Source organism: Amblyomma mixtum, chromosome 10 (genome assembly GCF_055824585.1).
Source record: "Amblyomma mixtum isolate Tamu chromosome 10, ASM5582458v1, whole genome shotgun sequence".
NCBI classification, from domain to species: domain Eukaryota; kingdom Metazoa; phylum Arthropoda; class Arachnida; order Ixodida; family Ixodidae; genus Amblyomma; species Amblyomma mixtum.
The window spans coordinates 185,378,985-185,394,332 of record NC_143021.1 but is presented as its reverse complement, the minus strand read 5'-3'; the positions used below and the strand labels follow the sequence as shown (position 1 = coordinate 185,394,332).

The following is a 15,348-nucleotide window of genomic DNA, read 5'->3' as shown; positions in this document are numbered from 1 at the left end:
TCTATTCAGACTCACAAGCCGCTATACACCACATAGAGAAGCGCACCCTAACCCCTTCTCTTCAACAGGAGGTCGAAGGAGCGGTCACCGCATTGCAGCCTTCCATCGTTTTCCTCCGCTGGGTCCCTGGGCATTCAGGGATTGCCGGCATTGAGCTGGCTCATCAGCTCGCCCGCGACACACTTTTCCGGGCACCGTTGATCCCCTGGCCCAAGCCGTCGGAGGACGGTGGGAGACTCACCCTTCGCCGCACCATACAAGATGTCTACCTCGAGCTCCGCCTCGACAAACGCCTTTACCCTCCCCCTCATCCATCAGTTACGGTGCCGGAGGCTCGCTTTCCTCGGCACATTCAAATGAATGCAGTCCTCACCCCGTCTCGCCCCTTTCTCTATCGCTATCGATCGGATCCTTCCTGCCCCAACTGCTTCTGTATGTATGCGGACCTTGCCCATTGCCTCTTCTATTGCCCGGCTGCTCAGCAGTCGGGTTCCTACCGCCTACCTTCTTTATCCATCACCACCTGGCTCAACTGGCTTGGCATCGAAGGGGAGGACGAACAGCGACTTCTGGTCGCCCAGGCGGCCGACATGCTCGGCCTGTAAATTTTGGCCGAATAAAGGTCTTCTACTACTCTACTACTACTTTTCTACTACATTGAAAGAAAAATTGGTTTGTTAAAAGCAACTTGAAAATAAAAAAAGGGGCTGACTGCGTTGTAGCGCGATCGCGAGATCGTACGCCTACGCTGTCGTCTCGAGCCAGAACCATGTGTAGTGGGCGAAAAAAAGCTTACCGATAGATTAACGTCGCTGAGTGCTATGGTGTAAACAGCCCTCCAGTTTTGAGAGCGTTACCTCTACTGGTTGCGTTTCAAGCCTCCGATTTATGCTCATTCGACGGATAGAATCCAAGCTTGCGGCCTGCATAGCAACGGCACTGTATTAGAGCGTTAAGCTCTATTTCTCGAGTTTCGGGTCTCAGCGTTACGCGTTATAACGCAAGTCATAGCACAGTAGTTGGGACAGTGACCGAGGTTGTTTCATGATGGAATAAAATAACAGCAGGTGGCCTGATTACCGAGCAGCACAACTCCAAACCAAACTATTTGGATCCAGTATACATATATCCCTGTCTGGCAGGCATCAAAGACGCGCCAATTAGTCCCGACTAATTCATTACCTTTATTACCAGAGGATAATAACTTTATTACTAGAGGATACAGAGGAGCGACCCAATTTGCGGCCCAACAGTTTGCCGCATAATGTTCCGGATGTTGTCATACGATTCAGCGTTTTGTGTAGCATAAACATACTAGTCAAGTTAGACCCTAGCTCGCGGCACAGATTCGAACCGGCGACCTAAGTACCCCAATTCCACGGCTTTATGAATCTGCATATGAACATTGGGGCTGAACCGTTTGCCGCAGATGGTTCGGGGTGGTGGCATATAATTTCGCGTTTCGTTAAGCATAAACTTATTAGTTAAGTCAAAGCCTAGCTCCCGGCAGGGTTTCGAACCGGCAACCTGTGTAAGGGGTGTTAACAATCGATATTCGATCGCTGCGTCAGCGTCGGCTAACTCATTTAATAATATCCGGAGAGCGTCGCCCACCCGGAAAAGCTGCGCAGGAGCAGACCAAATCGGAAACAGGGCAAGGTCTACGGCATGCGCCGATACTCGTACACCGCTGCAGGGGCAAGCGTCGTCTACTAGGCTGTTACGCTTGGTGTGAATAACCCCTCGCCACTCAGCTCTACCCTCAGCGGAACACCAAACACCAGCGTGATTTCATCCGGCCTGCCCATATAGTGCAGAGGCTTACCTTGAAACAAGCACGATGTTGCGATAAAGAGCAAACGAAATCAGAAGAACAGTTACAGCTGTAATGCACAAAAAAATAATCACTACGCTGGCGGCCATGTTGAGTACAATGTCACAGCACGTTAAGAATTTTAAGTGGTCACAATGACTCTGTAGTCGCCTAATATAGTATGCCTTGAAGCCCGTGTGTCGCTTCGAGACGTTAACCGCTACAAATTATTAAAATTCACAATTTACGGAAGCGCTATACAAAGTAAATCGCGGAATCTAGCGAGAGCACGCGTACACGCTCTGTTTCTAAAACAACATGAATAAATTGGTAAAGGAAATGGCACAGTATCTATCCCACCTATCTCGGTGGACCCCTGAACTGCGCTTTAAGGAAAGGGAAGAAGGTGGGAGTGACAGATGAAAGAAAGAGTATGCCACAGTATCTATCCCACCTATCTCGGTGGACCCCTGAACTGCGCTTTAAGGAAAGGGAAGAAGGTGGGAGTGACAGATGAAAGAGAGAAAGAGGTGGCGTAGTGGAGGTCTCCGGAATAATTCCGACCACCTGGGGATCTTTAACATGCACTGACATCGCACAGCACACAGGCGCCTTTTGCGTTCCACCTCCATCGAAGCGCGGCAACCGGGGTCAGTCGATATTGCTTGCACGGCGTTCCTTTTAAATAACCTATAACACCTGTACAGAAACTCCTGAGCGTGTGAGGGGTGTTTCGAAGGATTTCGACCACCTGGGCACATTTAATGTGCACTGACATCACACAGCGCAAGAAAGCGCACGAATTCTTTTGTCTGATTCCGGCGTAATCCTTTTAACTGTTTTTCTACATTCTTGGATTGTAAACCTTCTTGCGTTACGTTTCTTCTAGCTTGGCAGGGAAATTTCTTTATTGTCATATTTTGCACTCTTGAAATTTGTATTTTTTTTCGTTCTTATTCTATTTTCTACCTGCAGCAAGCCCCCTGAAGGGTTAGCAGTATTCCAAATAAATAAATAAGGTTAAAATGCTGTCGCACGTACTGAAACCATTAAATAATTCCCCAGTTACTCATTTTCGAATAAATATTAGCTATACGATGAGCGCTGTGTTGATGAACGTTTTATTGAATTATAAGCTTTTGTTTGATCAAGACGAAAAACAATGATCACGACAAAAAATTACAAGCTGGCACAAATCTAGGGAACTACTTCGTCAGATGGCGCTCGCTGCTATCACAATAGCGTAGGCTGCGTCTATTAGGCTTAACAGCTTAAAAGTGGCGAAGTAGTCTGTAACAGAAATGGGCCAGTAATTGCTGGTGCCATGACCTAAGGTTGGTCAGCATTTTGGCTGGGCTAGTTGAACAGATTCATCATCATCTTTAGCCTGACTACACCCACTGCAGGGCAAAGGCCTCTCCCATGTCTCTCCAATTAACCCTGTCCTTGGACAGTTGCGGCCACTGATCCCCGCAAACTTCTTATCTCATCCGCCCACCTAACTTTCTGCCGCCCCCTGCTACGCTTGGCTTCTCTTGGAATCCACTGCGTTACACTTAAGGACCAGCGGTTATCTTGCCTTCGCATTACATGCCCTGCCCAAGCCCATTTTCCCCCCTTGATTTCGACTAGGATATCATTAACCCGTATTTGTTCCCTCACGAACTTTGCCCGCTTCCGATCTCTTAACGTTACACCTATCATTTTTCTTTCCATAGCTGGCTGCATTGTCCTTAAGCTGAACCCTCTTCGTTAGCCTCCACGTTTACACCCCATAGGTGAGCACCGGTAAGATACAGCTACTGTATACTTTTCTCTTGAAGGTTATTGGTAAACTGTCATTCATGATCTCAGAGAACCTGCCATATGCGCTCCGCCCCATTCTTATCCTTCTAGTTATTTGCCTCTCATGATCCGGATCAGAGGTCACTACCTGCCCTAAAGTAGACATATTCTCTTACTACTTCTGTCACCTCGCTACCAATTGCGAACTGCGGTTCCTTGCTGGTCTGTTGAACATTACTTTGGTTTTCTGCATGATCATTTTTAAACCCACCGTTCCCGCTCTGCCTGTCTAACTCATTTACTGGACAGATTAACCCAGCGCGAAATAACGAGGACACAAATGGAACGCACAACAGAGGACAGGCGCTGATTACCAACTCTTTATTTTCTCGTACATCAGTATAAGTATGACATATATCGGTGAGTGTGTGCGAAATAAAGTGGACGCCACCATTAAGAGCCAGAAACCAGGCCGAAGAATGCAGTGGCGACATCTATTTGCTCCGAAACAGGCGAGCAGCCCGCCGCCATGTTAACGCAGCCTTTAAGTGCCCATAGCGTCCGCATGTTTGGTAGCGTGCTTCGGGTGCAAAACTCAGCTAGAGACACAGCGTTCTGCGCATGCGCATCCGTTGCGTGCAGTCTGATTGCGAACTAGTGGCCTGCAGATGGATGGGTCCCATGAAGCGGCCTGCGCCTACTTTAATTTCCCTTTTGGCCGTTTAAGGCGTTAGGTAGCCCTTTTCGTCTGCTGTGATTCATCATCATCGTCTGTTATTTCATGCGTGCAAGTTCAGCATGTTTACTCAGACTTCCTCTCCTCCCTGTTTATCAACAATAAAAGCAGCCACAAAGTGCCTTTTTCCGCTTTAGGACAGAACAAAAGAATATATTGGTGGAGGTTGCTGCGTTCACCGTTCCCCATCACCGTGGACCTTCGCAGCCGCACCATCCCGATGTCCAAGACCAGTCAACAGCCCGCCCCCCCCCCCGCCGCAGCCCGTAATCTGCTCTGGTGCCGTCCGGCAGCGCGACCCCGCTGTTTTCAGCGGCCACAGCGACCAGGATGTAGAAGATTGGCTGGAATCATACGAACGGGTGAGCCGCCATAACAATTGGGATGACAGCGTCAAACTGACCAAAATTATATACTACCTGAGCGACGTAGCGAACCTGTGGTTCCGAAACCACGAGGCCGACATCCCCACCTGGACCGTTTTCAAGAGCACACTTGCGGAGGTTTTCGGCCGTCCCGCCGTCCGGAAACTGCGCGCTGAGCAAAGCCTGCGTGTCCGAGCTCAGCACAAGGACGAGACTTTCACGAGCTACATTGAAGATGTAGTTGACCTATGCAAGCGTGTTGATCCGGCTATGTCCGAAGCTGACAAGATTAAGCACGTCCTGAAAGGCATCGACGACGACGCTTTTCAGATGTTGCTGGCGAAGAGCCCCACCACCTTCGCCTCGGTTTATACACTGTGCCAAAGTTTTGACGAGTTGCGTAAGCAACGTCTTTGCGCTCGTCGCCCTTCCCCGCCTGCCGACTCCATCTCCGGCCTGGGCATCAACCACGACTTGCTAGCCACAATCAAAGACTTCGTGCGGGAAGAGGTCGCCCGGCAGCTATCGCTCATATCAAACCCACACCCGTCACCGCCCGTCCTCAGTCCTGAGATCCGGAATGCCATCACGCAGGAGGTCGCCGATGCACTTCCTGGTCTTCGGCAACCGGCACCTTTGGCTCCCCAGGCCGGTCTGCTCCCGATCCAGCCCACCCCAGTTGCCGCCCCGTTAAGCTACGACCCTCCAGTAAGCGTGCCGCCTGCGCCCGCACCCGTGCCTCTCACGTATGCCGAGGCTGTCAGAAGACCACCGCGGCCGCAGGCCTATGCCTATGCTCCTCCTGCGGTGCCTGCGCCTGTTGTTTCCCGACAGCGTTTCGCGCCCGCTGCCTACAATCCCTGGCGCACGGCTCACAACCGACCGATCTGCTACGCCTGCGGTTTTCCAGGCCACGTCGCTCGCCTATGTCGACGTACTCTGCCTGCGCCTCTCCACCCCCTGCCGGACTACCGCGATACAGATCGCACCTTTCGCGCACCTTTCGAACCACCGCATCAGGGGACCTCACCTGACCGCGCGCTTGGTCGCCAGCCCTACGTTTCCCACCGCTCGCCCTCCCCTCGCCGCCGCTCCTTGCCGCCCATGAGGCGTCGCCCCGTCCCCGCTGACTCGGAAAACTAGCAGCCGCAGTTCCTGGGGCACGAACTGCGCTATCATCGCCCTGCTTAAGTCCTCGCCTTTCACCGCCGAATCTTCTTGACGTGTTTGTAGACGGCGTCAAGACACTTGCGCTTGTGGACACTGGGGCCTCCGTTTCTGTCATTAACGAAAACTTCTGCCGTTCGCTTCGAAAAGTTACCACCCCATCTTCTGGACTCTCCCTCCGTACAGCTAGCGCCGAGCCCGTTCATCCGTCTTCCGCTTGCACAGCACGCGTAGTCATCGCCGATGTTTTATATGTTGTCGAATTTTTAGTTCTCCGTGCAAGCTCCCATGACGTCATCCTTGGCTGGGATTTTCTATCCCGCCACAGCGCCGTCATTGACTGCGCCCGTGCGCATGTCGTCTTTTCTACGCTCTGTGATGCGCCCTTCGACGAGCCTTCGATTCGCCGTGATGCTAAGTTTGTTGTCGCCGAGGACACTCACATTCCCCCTGACAGTGCTGTGCTTGTCCCTGTTTGCGCCGCCTCTGTTTCTGACGCCACCGTTCTCTTCACGCCTTCCCCCATCCTTGCTTCTCGCCGACGCCTCTCTGTTCCCTTCGCCGTCATCGACATTCAACATGGTACTGCCGCCATCCTCGTCTCTAACACCTCCTTCTCTGACCTCTCCCTGCTCCGTGGCGAGTGCCTTGGCCATTTTGAAACTGTTACCTTGATCACTTCCTTGGACACCGATGTGACGTCCTCCAGTCCCGACATCGCTGCCCTCACCCCACGTGGCCCTACTCCCGATCACCCACTGCCTTCGGACATTTTCGACCGCTCTATTGACCCCGCCCTCGACACAGCTCAACACGCGCAGCTTCTCGCCCTGCTCAACCAGTTTCGCTCATCGTTTGACCACCAGTCCTCTTCTTTGGGCCGTGCGACCAATGTCGAGCACCACATTGAAACCGGTACCCATACACCTCTCCGCCAGCGCCCCTACCGTGTGTCACTTCCCGAGCGCCGCCTCATCGCTGAGCAAGTGGACGATGCTACAACGCGACATTATTCAGCCATCTGCCAGTCCTTGGTCATCCCCAGTGGTGCTGGTGAAGAAGAAGGATGGCTCGATACGATTTTGCGTGGACTATCGCCGGCTCAACAAAATTACGCGCAAAGACGTCTACCCGCTACCCCGTATTGACGACGCCCTAGACTGCTTGCTAGGCGCCGAATTCTTCTCCTCTCTGGATCTCCGTTCCGGCTATTAAGTGCCGATGTCTGAGTCCGACCGTCCTAAAACGGCATTCGTTACCACTGACGGCCTATATGAATTCACTGTAATGCCATTCGGTCTGTGTAACGCTCCCGCCACGTTCGAACGAATGATGGACAATGTACTGCGCGGGCTCAAGTGGAACATTTGTCTCTGCTACTTGGATGATGTTGTTGTGTTTTCGACCGATTTTCCGACGCATCTCCAGCGCTTGCGCCAGATATTGAGCTGCCTCACCCGTGCTGGCCTTCAGCTTAACCTCAAGAAATGTCACTTTGGTGCCTGGCAACTGACAATACTCGGCCACCTCGTATCGAAAGATGGCGTCCTACCTGATCCTGACAAACTCCGGGCTGTGGCTGAATTCCCTAAACCGACCTCTACGAAACAGGTGCGCCGATTTGTGGGCCTCTGCTCCTATTTTCGGCGCTTTGTCCCTAATTTCGCCTCTATCGTCGCGCCCCTTACGAAACTCCTCAATGGTCCCGCCGACCTGTCTACGTGGGACTCTGCCTGCGATGAAGCTTTTGCTGCGCTCCGTCATCGTCTTACTTCACCCCCTATTCTTCGGCACTATGACCCCAGTGCTCCTACTGAGGTGCACACCGACGCAAGCGGAATTCGCCTCGGTGCTGTCCTGGCCCAGCGCAAGCCCGAATTTTCTGAATACGTTGTTGCGTACGCCAGCCGTGCTCTCACCAAAGCAGAGTCGAACTACAGCGTGACTGAAAAGGAGTGTCTGGCCGTAGTGTGGGCTCTCACAAAATTCCGCCCTTACTTATATGGCCGCCCGTTCACCGTCGTTACTGATCACCACGCTTTGTGTTGGTTGGCCTCCCTCAAAGATCCCTCAGGACGCCTTGGCCACTGGGCACTCCGTCTTCAGGAATTCGATGTTACCGTTGTCTACCGGTCGGGCCGCAAGCACTCCGACGCCGACGCCTTGTCACGCTCGCCACTGCCCTCTCCTGCGCCCTCTTCCCTCGTATCTGATTCCCCACTCACAGCGCTCACTGCTATCGACATGCCCAATCAACAACGCCAGGATCCATGGATTTCTTCCTTGCTGGATGCCCTACGTGCGCACTCTACGTCCTCCTTCCCTCGGGCCCTTCGTCGCCAAGCTTCCCATTTCGCCATCCGCGATGATCTCCTGTACCGCCGCAACTATCGTCCGGACGGCCGAAAGTGGCTCCTCGTGATTCCCCGCCATCTTCGGTCTGAGATCTGTGCGCACTACCACGCCGACCCTCAAAGCGCTCACGCTGGATCGCTAAAAACCTACGAGCGGCTACGCCAGAAGTACTACTGGCGGGGCATGTACAACTTTGTTCGTCGATACGTTCGCTCCTGCACAGCCTGTCAGCAGCGGAAGTCGTCACCTCGACCCTCGACTGCCCCGTTACAGCCATTACCGTGCCCGGCTCGCCCTTTCGATCGTGTGGGCATCGACCTATATGGGCCGCTCCCCTTCACGACCGCCGGGAATCGATGGATTATAGTCGCCGTGGACCACCTCACTCGGTATGCTGAGACCACTGCCCTACCTGCGGCTACTGCTCGCGACGTCGCCTTCTTCCTTCTTCATCACTTCGTCCTGCGTCACGGCGCTCCGCGAGAACTTCTCAGTGACCGCGGCCGTGTTTTCTTGTCTGAAGTTGTTCGCGAGCTTCTCGATGCGTGCCACTCAGTCCACCGTACCACTACCGCTTACCACCCCCAAACCAACGGCCTCACCGAACGATTCAACCGTACTCTTGGGGACATGATCGCCATGTACATTAGCTCCGACAGCTCTAATTGGGATCAAGTCCTTCCGTTCGTGACCTATGCATATAACACCGCATCCCAGGCAACCCTTAGCAAAAACTAATACGTTTGGAATATACGGAGGTCTATTTAAAATGTATTTTAAACATATTTTGTATTCATGAATGCACTAAAAATATGTAGGAAATACGTTTCTGAAATTTCATGCTTGGTATTCGAAATATATTTTTAAAATGTGCCAAAAATACCTCACTTAAAGCATACTTCGAGCACTTTTCAAATACATGAAAAAATATGCATGCAGTTTTAGCATCTTGTGAGTGTATTAAAAGTGTATTTTCGGAAATATGAAATTAATTCATCGAAAGTATACTTCAATTTTAGAAAACGGGCAGCCCTTGTAAACGTATATGTATGCAGTTTTAGCATCTTGTCAATGTATTAAAAGTGAACTTTCGTAAATATGAAATTAATTCATCCGAAATATATTTCAATCCTAACAAACGGGCAGTCCTTTTAAACGTCTTTGCACACTTCTAGCTGCCATGAACAGTCGAGTGCTCGAAATCGTGTTTCGGGAAATGGCATTTGTGTGTCGTCAATGTATTTGAAGTGTACTTCCGTAAATACGTAATTAATTCGTCCAAAGAACACTGAAATTCTAGCAAATTGGCAGTCCGCATTAGCATATTTGCAGCGCACTACAAGCTGTCGTTGAACAATCTAATGCTCAAAATCGAGTTTCGGGACATCGCATTTTGGTGCTGGCCATCTATTTAAAGTGTACTTTCGTAAATACGCAATTAATCCGTCTGAAGTATATTTAAATTCTAACAAATGGGTTGTCCGCGTAAACATATTTGCATTACACTTCAAGCTACCGTGGAACAATCTAGGGCTCGAAATGACGTTTCAGCGAAGAGTGAAAACTTTCCCTTTCTTGTCATCCTTTCGTTTATGGTAACTTCTAGCAGGAAGGTGATCACCACTTATAACCCTGCTACACGGGCGCTTCAAATGCCTTCCAGCCGAATGTCATCTAACGATGCTACATGTGTTCTGTCTAAGGGAGTGCTTGAAGATAATATTACGCCAATGAATATTAACCGCGTCAGCATGAAATTTCCCCGGGAGTGCGCCGATGAGGACGACTGCACTCATACTGTTGTTTACATCGCTTGTTTACATAACATAAAACGCAATCTGCGCTTTGGTTCTAATAAACAATCTGTTTTCTTTTTTGCTGGTTGTACTCATGATTGTTTACGCAGTGCTACAATGTGTGGGAAGCGATGATGCGATCGCACACCTGAGAAAGCCGGGTTGTTGGCATCGCGCAGGACTGGCGCTTCTCGCTTCTTGTCCCGGCTTTCTCCGACGTGACCAGTACTTTTTTTTAAACTACTTTATCCAGAAGTATGTATGGCGACTGTTCGCTTTAACTGAAACGGCCTAAGTTGTTATCCACAAGCTAGCGACGGCGACGACTGCTGCTGGCCGTAAAGCACGGCTCGGCAGTCTGGGTCACACCGGCGATTCCCGTTCATCGTACGCGTGCCCTGCGATGTAAGCAATAGTTGATTTCAGGTCACTGTTGCCGAAACTACACCTGGTGACCATTTGCATTCGCTAAAGCTTGTGATTCGCTCTTCACAACCGCCGAAATCACAGAACCAACCCTGCGAACTCGCTGGGCCTAGTCGTCGCGGAAGGGAACAGAGCCGTCGTCGATTGAAACTGATTTGGCAAGCGCTTATCGCTGGTGAGTGTTCAGGTATGCACACGTGAAATATAGCCGTTCGTTTCGCTCATTTAGAAGCTCGAGCATGCACACACCGCCGCCTCATCACCGTGCTCTCGCTCAGCCGCCGACAAGGCTGACCGTCCCACCGCCGACCGGATTCGTCGGTGTCGTTGGCCTGAAAAACGTGTCCCTCTAGAATCATATTATAGTAAACTAGATATTTCACTATAATTACATGCTGTTGTTCAGCGTGATATATACTGTCGTTGTCGGACTAGTGTGACCGCCGTCGTCGTCGTCGCTGTACACTGAAAACGAGCTGAGGCTTTCGAATGCGTTTCGAAATTGTCGTGCAGCAACGCGGCAGTCCATCGAGTCCGAATGTCATTCCTATTCTCGAATGCCATTCCACTCAATGTCATTCGAACATTTCCGTGTGAGAACGTGATAGCATTATACCAGCAAAAGCGCCTTGGGTACTTCTGGGTCCGAATAAGCCAGCGGAAAGGACCCCGTGTGGCAGGGCAGACCGGCTCCCTTACACGCCCATGTATCTGTTGGTTGACAGTTCGACTCCTGACCTGTGCCTGACACAAGTTTCAACTAGCAATTCCGTTCTCAATTAATCCCAGATTCGAACGCGACCAGCAGGGTATTTCTGCGATAATTTGGAAGCCCACAGTATTTGCGCAAAAAAAGGTATCACCGTGCAAAATAGTGCGTCGCTTTCGCTGGGTATATATACGGCAAGCCAAGTATAGCGCTTGTCGTTGGATTTGTTGTTTGCTTTGTCGCTGTCGTCTTGGTATGCTGTATGTAGGTATCTGCCGTTCCCAGTCAATCACGTGACCTTATAATATCAGACTCCTGTTGATTAATGATAAATACCCGTATACGATTTGTTCTCCAGTTGATGAATTAACCCGTGTCATTCCATGGAGCCGCCCAGTAGACTTTTTTTAAGCCCGAGTAAACACATTTTTAATGTATTAAATGTATATTTTTAGTATATTTCTAATGTATATTTTTATTATATTTTTAATGCATTATAAATATGCTAAGCGGGCAAAAATGTACTTTTCACGTATTTTTAAGAACGTTTAAAATATTATTCCTAGTATACTTAGAAAGCATTCGTATTTCAGTTTAAGCATAGGGACAAAAAAATGCGAAATAAATATGAAATTAATACAATACGTTTGAAATGCATTTTTAGCACATCCTCTTTTCGCTAAGGGAACCACCGGCTTTTCCCCATTCTTTCTTTTATTTGGGCGCGAGCCTTCCTGTCTGCTGGACACAATCCTTCCCTGCAACCCCGACAGCTCAGAATATACTTCCATTTCTGACATTACCCGGCCGCCATGCTGAGCAGTGCCGCCAGTTGGCTCGCTCCTTCACCGCCGAACGTCAAGGGCTCCGGAAACATGAGTCGGACCAAGACACGCCCGCTACACACTTCTCCACTGGATCATTGGTCTGGCTCTCTGTTCCGGCTGCGTCCAAATTTTCGGCCAAGCACATTGGTCCTTACCGCATCTTAGAGCGTACGTCACCAGTGAACTATATCATCGAACCGGTGACACCTTCTTTGGACCATCGCCGCCGTGGTCGCGACGTCGTTCATGTCAGCCGCTTGAAGCCTTATTACAGCCCTCTCGTCGTCTCCTCGCCTTGAGTCGCCAGGATGGCTCCCTCTTTCCGCCGTAGCAGTTGGAATGAAGATGATGATTCCGCACCGCCACCAACGACGACGAAGCGCTAGCGCCGCCCGTGAAAGGCTCGTGCTGGAGAACTGCCGCTTGTGTGCCGGGCTCTCGCCTCGCTGGTTCCTAGACGACTTGCGCCCGGGTCTTCGTTGCCGGCACTTCAACGTGCCAATAAACCACTCTTCAATATCTTCACTTTTGCACCCTCTCTTTTCGTCGGCACCTCCGCACTCAGCACATACAAGCGCATTGTGATGATAACATAGATAAGAGAAAATATATAGTTCTTGAAATAAAATGATGGAGCAAACGATTTCCTTATTAGGTATACCTTACCGCCACACCACCGATAGTGTTCCTAAGCTAGCGGCGAAAGGGTTAAACGAGGATAGGCGCGCCGGGGCAGTGCCAAGTGTGTAGGTTTGTACTTCAGTAGGTGTTGCCAAAAGTGTCGAATATTAATTCTATATTCCGTTGCCTGTACCTCGTATAAGTCCTGCAAATAGATTTCATAAAACCTAGTCAGCCACTATGAATTTTCTATTCTTTTGCATATAGGCCCCTCTAAGTACTCTTCGTTCATTTTATAAAACTAACTGGAGGCCAGAATAAATTTTAGGATGTTTTCGTCCTTAATGCTTGTTTCAGGTAGAACTTATCCCGACTCATCCCGACTTATCTTAACCTGGCTTTCAGAATAACGCCACCGCACGGGACAAGATTTAACGCAGTTGCTTAGACGCTGGCAATCTTTGGAGCAGCAGCGGCCGGTGCCAGCCCCGCCCCTCGCAGCAAGGCGTGGAAAGCAGAGCGCTCATCTGAGGCGAGGTCACTTGTGTGGCCAAATTCCACGACCCGACCACTGTGCATCACCAGGATCCTGGGAGAAAATGAGGGCAGCAGAGGGCATCAAAGGATGAGGACAGATTACCACATGTCATATGTTCCACACAGACACACATCATCATCAGCCTGACTACGCTCGCTGCAGGGCAAAGGCCTCTCCCATGTCGCTACAAGTAACCTCATCCTTTGCCAGCTGCGGCCACCGTATCTCGGCAAGAAACTTAATTTCTTCCGCCCACCTAAGTTTCTGCGGCCCCCTGCCACGCTTGCCATCTCTTGGAATCCACTCCGTTACCGTTAAAGAAAAGTGGTTGTCTTGCCTTCGCATTACATGCCCTGCCCAAAGCTATTTCTTCCTGTTGATTTCAACAAGGATGTCATTAACCCGTGTTTGTTCCCTCACCCAGTTTTCTCACTTACGGTCCCTTAACATTGCACCTATAATTTTCATTTCCATTGCGCGCTGCGGTGTGCTTAACTTAAGCTGAACCCTCTAGCTAGGTTAGCTTCCACGTTTCTGCCCCATAGGTGAGTACCGGTCAGATACAGCTACTCTGTACTTTCCTCTTGGGTGATATTGGTAAACTGTCATTCATGATCTGAGAGAACCTACCATATGCGCCCCACCCCATACACGAATCAGCATAAATAACGAAGCCCTGGTAGGCAACGACACGCCGTTCCAGTGCCGCCTCTATATGCATGCAATCAGTGAAAGTATTGCTCCTGCAAACTCGAGAATTATTCACCAAAAGATGCCAGAAACTAATGCAGAACCCAACAAGCGATAGAGTTCCAAATGGTCATTTTAGGGACGGCCAGGGGATCTTGTATTCTACTCACTGTTGAAGAAACAGTTTCTAATGTTATTTATTCTTCCTCTACACGTTTATTGGAACCCTCTACCCGCAGACAATGCCGCCAGCTCCTCTAGTACGCAGTTTTTTCAGACCTTTTCTTAAATCTCTTTCTTGGGATAATTAACCTCAACTATTTTGTTTAAAGAAATGTTCCTGGTGCTACAATTCTATTGTTAAACCTTTTAATGCATTTGTAGAAGCGCAATTTGTTTGGCATTGTTTTGTGTTATGCACTTGTTCCCATGTTTCCACAGCTTATTTTTTTAACTTTTCATCGTTTCTTATAATCCATCCAATCCTCACTGTAAAGCTACGCCACCTGACGGCGCAACAAATTAAATAAGAATTAAGCTAATCAAACTCTCAAAAGAGTGGCCATTCGAGATACGAGCAAAGAAACCAGCAACTATTCGGACAGTCGCCGCTCTATGGCGGGCCTATATACCCTTAAATGCACGAGCAGTTAAACACGATCCATGTCAATGTGGATGTGCGATATGGTCTTGTTTCAAGCCCTAGGCCACTCGTAAATCACGCTAATATACTGCCGGGTCTGTCGTTCGAGCACTCTGTGTACAGTCGCCATAACAAGCTTACAGAATGCGGGTTTCCCAAAAAGAATTCAATTTATTTCCATCCAGGACATATGTTTAAGGCTGAATGGCTCACAGTGTAATTTGCAAAACTATAACCAGGGTAAATATTCCAGGCTGTGGGGAAAAATGGCCATGTAATACGATGCAACAGACGACCTCCGAAGGCACTGATGACAATTACATTTTCTCAGGGATATTGCGCTTCATAAATTCTGGTCTACGTAGGCACATATGCACTCCCATTGTTGCAGTAATTACTCATCAGCTTTTTTTCCGTGGATATACAACTTCGATCGAAAATATCCAGGCCACGCGGTTTCCGTTTCAGGTGTTTAGTGGAGCAACTCAAGATCGCTGTCAGGCTATAAACTTAAGCAGGTGTGGAGAGCCGTTGTCGAATAGCCCTTCGAAGTCATTTAGTATTTAAGGATGCTCTGCCTGCTCAACGCCGACAGCGTTGCCTGGGGAGTTTCAAAGAAGACTGTACAGACGCACTCACTTGTCGTAGTCGAGCACGGTGTCCAGTCTGTGCGCAATGGTGACCACCGTACAGTGGGTGAAGCTCTGGCGCAAAGTCCGCTGGATGAGCCTGTCCGCGTCTCCGTCCAGGCTGGACGTCGCCTCGTCCAGTAGCAGCACACGCGGACGCCGCAGCAGAGCTCGGGCGAGGCAGACCAGCTGACGCTGACCAGCACTGTGGTCAGGTGAGCGGGAAACAGGTAGTGTTCGAAGTTACA

At 49.9% G+C, this 15,348-nt stretch overlaps 1 protein-coding gene across 1 annotated transcript in view; it reads right to left on the bottom strand.

Annotated features, from left to right (window-relative positions):
• Positions 1-13,044: 13,044 nt before the first annotated feature.
• Positions 13,045-15,348, bottom strand: part of LOC149327938 (multidrug resistance-associated protein 1-like) — an 85,957-nt gene continuing 83,653 nt past the window's right edge. Inside the window, exons 17-18 of the mRNA XM_089565013.1 lie at positions 15,111-15,305; positions 13,045-13,189 (exon numbers count right to left, since the gene is read on the bottom strand). Of these exons, the coding sequence (XP_089421139.1) occupies positions 13,045-13,189; positions 15,111-15,305 (340 nt within the window). The remainder of the gene's footprint in view (positions 13,190-15,110; positions 15,306-15,348) is intronic.